Here is a 7,622-nt window from a genome sequence, read left to right on the forward strand (position 1 = left end):
CTTCATCCCCACTCCTACTGAGCTGAGGAACATCAGAAGGCATGGAGCAAACAGTTACTTTCCCCAACCCCATTTTTCAATATATTTGCTTCACACTTAGGGCCGAGTCAAGAGGACACAACCTGGAATGAAGCACAAGAGGCAAGGCCTGTAGGAGAGTGTGACTGAGCTGCAGGGCCTTGGTACAAGATCAGATTTACTCATTTGTTTAAAAAGAAAGTAAAAAAGCAATTGGCTAGCATGTAACACTACATACACCTTCAGTAAAAAAAAAAAAATCCACTCCCTCCTTCCTTCCTGCAAGCACCTTTCAGCAGGGCACATGTATGTTGTTGGGAGCTGAGGCAGGCTACAGCAAAGCAGGACACTAGCTGCTGCCTGAGACGTTAATGACCTTAAGAGAGAGAGAAAGCTCACGCCTGATGATTTCTCACATCCCTGCTTCATTTAGTGGCACAGAAGTAACACGAACCAGTTTAGGTCCTTTAATCTGTCCAAGACAGGGTGCTGAAGCACAAATGATAAAACATTCTGCATTTTTACAGCAAAAATGCTACAGAAGTTTATAGGAAAAAAAAATATTTTTGTACATGGGTAAAACATTATAAATTCAAGACAACTCACAGACAAGGGGTAAATTCCCACATCTATCACTCGTTTTTTAAAAAGTTCATTTGAATAGGCAAGCGGTCAAAATGGCTTGCTCTCTCTTCCTTGAAATGAAAATTGTATCTTCCAAGTGGCTCACAGTACTGCTTCGCATCTTGGAATGTCCTCCGAAGGCTCCGCCAAGATCAAAGGAGAATAAAAACCCCCGGAGTCCTTTCAGATAGTCTCAGAGAGCAGGAAGGGAAAGGAAAGGGGAAGTTTATTCAAATTTTATCTTCTTCCCTTGTGGCTTGTGGTCTCCACCTCCTCCTCTGCCTCCTCGGAAGCCACCTCCTCTACCTAGAAAGAAAATGATTACAAGAAGCAGAGTTACAGGTACCCCTGCACAGATACCACTGCCCTTCCAAACCCATCCTGACACAGGACAGAAAATAAATTCACATCAAGCACTGCGGCGGCACCATAGCCTAATCCCAAGAATGGCTTCGGGTTAATTTTTGAGCATACCCCCTTACAACAGCAGCATTTGCCTCTTCTTACCTCCAAATCCTCTGCCACCACCTCTGCCACCAAATCCACCTCTTCCTCCTCGGCCTCCTCCTCTGCCGCCACGACCACCAAATCCACCGCCACGTTGAAATTCACCCTTTGGCTTGGCAAAATCAAGGATCACTTTGTTTCCATCGATCTCTCCATCCTCCATGGCTTCTTTAGCTGCTTTGGCATCTTCTGGGGAGCTGAAGTCCACAAATCCAAACCTAGGGAACAGGTTAAGAGAAAAACAGTCAAACTCCACAAGCTGCAGCACCACCTCCAGGTACTCGATCGCAATCCCTTCGGAAACAGAGACCTGCACTTCTGCAACCGCACAGGGATCAGGACCGCGTTACTTGTAGAACAGCAATGGCTAATCACAATCGATGGAGCCCCATTGTGAGTTTGCCAGTACTGAACAGTTAATATTCTTCTCGTGCGAATCCACAGGCTGCCACGGATTTGTCGGCAGCAAGGAGCTCATTGAGAAGTCAGCACGCGCTGCCCTCTACGAACCGACCCGAAGCTGAAGCTTGTTCTCTGGTTCCATGCAATTTACTAGCTTCAAAGAATCACCCGCATGAGCGAGAAACACCCTGCACTGTGTGAGTTATAAAGCAAGGCTCTTTGTAGCAAGTGATCGCAGGTGACGTTTAACATACCCTTTAGATGATCCAGTGTCTCTGTCTGTGACTATTCTAGCACTTATAGAGCCTTCAAATGATTCTTTTAGCGTCTCCTCTGTGGTGTCCTCAGAAAGGCCTCTGACAAACAACGTTTTGCTTTGTTCTACAGAAAGAGAATACATTCAGAGATCATTAAGCCTGAGCAAGGTGACCGTCAGTTTCTTAACATCACATCCAGCTTGCATTACTGGCTCCTACAACAGCTCACAGGGCTAAGGGGTTCGTTTTGAAGTAACAGCTCAGGCACTTAAAGAAGTCCTTGGAAACTTTTTCAGGACTACAGTTAGAACCTGTGGTCAAAGAATCTCCATCAGCCAACCAGGTACCATCAAAATAATTTCCCCCCCCTTTTTTTTTTGTTAAAAAATAAATGCTTGCATCTTATCAATAGGGATACTAACTGGACAGACACTGCTGGATCAGCACTTGACTATCTAGAGAACTTCGGTAATAGTTTCATCAGCATTTCAGATAATCAGTCATCATATCCAGCACACTTGCTTACAATGCAAGTCTTTCACTCCACAGGCACACTTTTTTTTTTAAAGCAGCCTTAAGTTTGCATGAATGGTACACTCCTGCCACAGCTGTCTCAAGATCAAATGATCAAACATGGAACACTTACGATTAAATCCTCCTCTCGCGTTCACGTTCCCTTTCTGCCATGCTGGTGAACTGAATTCCAGTCTGATTGCTCTGCCTTCAATCTCTGTATTGTTACAGGAATTCAATGCCTCTTTGGCATCCTCAGTTGTGGGAAATTCTACAAATGCGTACCTGTTGGAAGAGGAAGATTTCAAGTCAGTCAGCCTGGGAGCGCAAGGGACCCGTGGAGGTACGTCATTCGCAACTCACGAGTCAGAAGCAAGGCACAACATACCCTTTAGGCCTGCCCTGGTTGGTCTGTGGCATCTTGATGGAAGAAGCTTTCTTAAACAGTTCTTGGAGAGTCTCTTCTGAAGCAGCATATGAGAGGTTGTTGACAATGAGGGTCTTTGACTCCCTCTCTCCACCTCCTATGGAAAAAATTCAGTGCTGTAAGCACAAGTTTGGAGAAAGAGAGCTCTTTTCCTCTAGTCACAAGACCCTCTCTAGAGTGAGAGTAGTTACTGCTCCTTCCTCACCTCGAGGTAAGGCACAAGGTCAAGTGCAACACTGTTTTGGTCACCTAGACTAGTCGCCCCCCTTGTCTGAAACATGCAGTAGAGACATGAAATGCATAGGATGGAGAGCACAAGTTAAGCAAAAGGTCCCTTCCTGATATCTTACAGTTATCCTGCAGTGCTTCAAGTTGCTCTGTCCCTAGTAAACTTCTGAAACAAGTGGAATTAAATCCTACGTGTCATTTGTATGCATGTTACCGATCTGGAAAAGTACCTTTCTGATGTTCTTGATGGCTCTTCTCACCAGTGAAGTCAATGACCATGGCACGACCATCAATCTCTGTGCCCTGCTTCTCCTCCAGAGCTTTGTTTGCCTCAGCTTCTGTTTTAAATTCAACATAGGCCATCCTACAGCACAGAAAAGAACATAAGCAGTTCAGGAATGTGGGGAAGGATGTGAATGAAAAATGCCTTAAAAATTAGCATTTTCAGTACACCTAAAACAACAGGTTCCTTAAGGCAGTTAAAGGACCCATCAGCTTATCAAAATATCCCAAGAGTCTGAGGAACAGCAAACATCCAATAGTCCTCTCAGCTACATACCCTTTGCTGTTCCCCTCCTTGTTCATCACCATTCGGATTTCTAGTGCGTTTTCAAACACCTCTCTCATTTCATCCTCAGTTAAGCGGTAGGGCAGATTCTTCACAAAGAGTGTTCTAGCATCTCTCTCTGCAAAGAAAGAAAAGTTACCTTCATGTTACCAGCTAAAAATCCTTCTTCATCTACACTGCCAATTCAGTGAGAATCAGTGAGCTGATCCAGCAGAAAATAAACCACAATAAGCATTCACCTTCTCAGGAGCTGAAAAAGCAACTATTATGAAAGTTAATTAGGCTGTCATTGTACTTCTCTTAAGGGCATCAAGTTCACAAAACAGGTCCTAAAGCTTCACAAAGAGCCACACTTCCTCATGAGCCCCCCCAGTATTCACTATTTCTTGGGATCACATTTCCAGATATTCCAGTCTGAACTTGCATATCTGTATGTTAGTGTTTCAGAAAGCGTTTATGATACAGAGCCCAAAAAAACTCAGGAAGATCTGCCTTAAAAGAACAGAACAGCAGCCACCAGTAACACTGCAAGCCTGCTCCAAGGCCCGATTATGACACCTTTTCTTTGATGTGCACAGGTATTCAGAGTTATGGACCATACCTTTCTTATTTTCTTTCATAGTTTCCTTGCTCTTTGCTTTTTCCAGTTTGATTTCCAAACCCATTAACTTCTTTCCATTCAGTTGGAGAGCTTTATCCAGATCTTCAGCAGATGAGAAGTCTACATAGCCGAATCGCCTGAAAGAGTAACCTTACTATTTAAGCTGATCTATCCCTAGTAGCAGAGAACACAAGCAGAAACCCCAAACCAGAGAGGTCCCCACTGGTCAACTTAGACTGTTCATAAAATAAATGCTAACTTGCCCACATAACCAAAACAACAGTAGAGAACAACAGCTCTGTACTGAAGTGGCAGCTCTCCCTTTAGGGATACACTGTCTGAAAAAGCTGCAAGCCAGGCAAGTATGATATCCGTATCAGTACTGTGCCTCTTCCAGCTTCCACACACTATCAGGCAACCGTCCCAGCATCTTGAAGGGAACCAGCATCAGCACAGTTATACCTCTCTAAACAGATTACTGCCAATTAGGAGAAATAAGCAGCAAAATTCTACTGATGAACTCACTTGGAAGCACCAATTCTGACATCTAAAACTTCAATATTTTTCTTTGAAAAGAATTCTCTGATGCCAGCCTTCAGTTCTTCATACTCCTTGGTGGCGACCAAATTTCCCACAAAGAGGGAGAAAGCTGAAGTGGGCCCTTTAAATGAAAAGATAATCAAGTTATAGTTTTTTTTTTTTAAGGCAGTTTTATGAACTGGAAGCCAGACTCCAGACAGCTTTAGCACATCAGTTTCTACTCAAAAGTGACATCATACTTCAGTATTAAGTCCCTTATAATCATCATTTGTGCTGGGAAAAACCCCACTCAGCATCCTGTCCCTTCACAGTTATGTGCCTCACCCAACAGTCCAATAGCAGCCCATCACACAAGCATCACTGGATGATCCCGTACCACCTACCATCTGTTTTCTTTTTCTTGGCCTCTGGTGCACTTTTATTGGCCATTTCTTTCTTCCTCTTTCCAGGTGCCTCCTTGACAGGTTCTGTGACAGAGAACAAACAACAACACTGAAAAGTACAAAACAACTTTTCCTATACTGGATCAATACAGCAGCGTTAATCTTTAGTCATACGCAAGACCTTCTCTCTTGTCACTACAGCAACTGATCTTCAGCCCACGACAGGACAAAGATTTTGCTCCGGCATTTTTCCTGTTATTGGAGAATTATGGCCTCAAAAAACATTTAAACTCACTTTCATCCTCACTTTCTTCCTCGGCATCCTCTTCATCCTCCTCCTCTTCATCTTCATCGTCTTCATCCTCATCTTCTTCATCTTCCTCATCTTCAGAGTCTGCCTTAGCTTTCACTGGTGCAGCCTTTGCTGGAGTAGGTTTCTTCACCTGAACAGGGGTTGTGTCCATGGCTTCATCTTCAGACTCTAAAACAAGATGAGCACAAGATTTCAGACATATTCAAGATTAAGCCCCTTTTGAGACTAAGAAAAAAAATTAAAATCTTGTGACATAAAATGTTTTTCATGCCTCCTTAAGTTTGTATGTTCTCAGGAAACCGGTTTAATATATTTATAGTGTTTATAAAAGCTGCCTCTTCCTTAAGTTTTACTGCATTAAAAAACAGTACCTGTTCCCAAGAGTAAAAAGGAAGTTTTACTAGCAATAGGGAAATAAACACGCACTCAGCCGCATCTGATGGACAATAGCCAGCTAAAATCAGATGGGCACTAAATGGAGACAGACAGACACTCTGCATCACTCCCAACTAATCCATTAAGTTACACCTCTCTAGCTCCCTGTGTTTATCAGTTTAACATCTAGATTTATTTTTTTTTTTTTAAAGAGCCAGACAAGGTTTTCCTAAATTCCACATACCATCATCATCTTCCTCCTCATCATCCTCCTCATCGTCCTCCTCCTCTTCAGATTCTTGCTTTGCTGGCACAACTGCAGGCTTTTTGGCTGGTACTGCTGCAGGCTTTTTGGCTGCAGGCTTCACAGGCATTGCTGGTTCCTCTTCCTCATCTGCACCAACAGTACAGCAAGTGTTTACCCACACCACTCAGCCTTCAAACTTTACTAGTAAAGTACTTTGTTTCACAAGCTTTTGGCAAAGTTCAGGAAAGAACAATCAGCAAACTAGAAGATGCTTCACATGCTGCAGGTAATCCAGCTGCAGCCCAAGTTCTCCTCCAAACTTCACCAATTCCCCACCTTTCAATCAATGACCCTCCCTCTCACAAATATTAAATCATACTGAACTTTCAATTCCAAAGCACTCAAATTCCGCAACTTGATTGGACTAGCTTTAGTCAACCTATACAAGGATAAACACATATTTCAAAAGTAATTTACCAGAATCTTCTTCCTCGTCATCATCCTCCTCCTCATCATCTTCTTCGTCATCATCTTCATCTTCCTCCTCGCTCTCTTCCTTCTTGGCATTCTTTCCATTTTTCGCTCCTTTGGTTAGGACAGCAGCCTTTTTAGGTGATGGAGCAACAGCCTTTTTAGCTGGAGTAGCCACAGTCTTCTTGGCAGGGATAACTGCCTTTTTTGCAGGAGTAGCAGCCTTCTTTGCAGGGGTAGCAGCCTTCTTGGCTGGTGTAACGGCTACTTTTTGTTTCTTCTGAGGGATCACCTGAAATACACATTAGTGTAAGACTCTTTTGCTGGCCCTTTAAACTACTCATACTTCAATGTCAGACAAATATACAGCAACTGCAATCTAAAGCATATACTTCTGACAAACAGTTTCTGTTGAATTACCTTAATTGCCTATTCTGTTGAATTAATAAAGCTCAAAAATAGCTTCTTCATGGTTTTAACAGACTGCTCATGGAACAGTAAAGCATCTCCAAATTCCCTGGTCCTGAAGTAAGATCAGTGATCTCTCCAGTAGCATTCAATAGCTTGAAATTTTTAGTCTTGCATATTATTTGTGTGCAATAAATCACTTATTGCTGATGCTCTACTGGAATAATTAATCATCTACTCACTCATCGGTACTAGGACAGCTTTAAGACGCCAGCAGTCCTTCCAAAGCCTGAAAGTACAGACTTAGCAGCTAAGCTAGTTTTCCCCACATTGCTTTTTTTTCTCTTATGAAATCCAGTTTATTCTTTAACCACAATTAACTGTCAGACACCAATAATCATTTATTAATGTTGATTCTTTGTCACATACTATGTACCCCCCAACCCTCATGACACTTTTGTAACACATGCATCCTTTCGACTTCATTTCTAGATTGATCACCTCTTCTCCGCTGCTTTCCTCTAGCTCAGAGGACTCTTCTTCCTCGCTTTCCTCGACCTTTTTGGGGGGAGGAGCCATTTTTTTCTGCTTCATCTGATTCTTGGGAGTCTGAAAGAGAGCAAGCTGTTAGGTGCCGTTCATTTCTCTGCCCGGGACCGAGCAGCACATGCACGCTCCGAGGCACCCGGGCCACCTGCGAGCGCTCGTACCGGCGGACAATTGTCCCAACCACGTGGCCG

General features: G+C 43.3%; 1 protein-coding gene across 1 annotated transcript; it reads right to left on the reverse strand.

Annotated features, from left to right (window-relative positions):
- Positions 1 to 283: 283 nt before the first annotated feature.
- Positions 284 to 7,476, reverse strand: NCL (nucleolin). The gene is made up of 14 exons (XM_009700666.1): positions 7,384 to 7,476; positions 6,481 to 6,766; positions 6,001 to 6,150; positions 5,364 to 5,549; positions 5,069 to 5,152; positions 4,671 to 4,806; positions 4,146 to 4,282; positions 3,536 to 3,662; positions 3,207 to 3,340; positions 2,710 to 2,845; positions 2,455 to 2,606; positions 1,806 to 1,932; positions 1,150 to 1,367; positions 284 to 948 (listed from the first exon to the last, which is right to left on the reverse strand). The coding sequence occupies exons 1-14, from the start codon at positions 7,474 to 7,476 to the stop codon at positions 869 to 871; spliced, it is 2,046 nt and encodes a 681-aa protein (XP_009698968.1). The 3' UTR covers positions 284 to 868.
- Positions 7,477 to 7,622: the final 146 nt, after the last annotated feature.

The sequence above is a fragment of the Cariama cristata genome, unplaced genomic scaffold (genome assembly GCF_000690535.1).
Source record: "Cariama cristata isolate BGI_N322 unplaced genomic scaffold, ASM69053v1 scaffold4355, whole genome shotgun sequence".
NCBI lineage: Eukaryota > Metazoa > Chordata > Aves > Cariamiformes > Cariamidae > Cariama > Cariama cristata.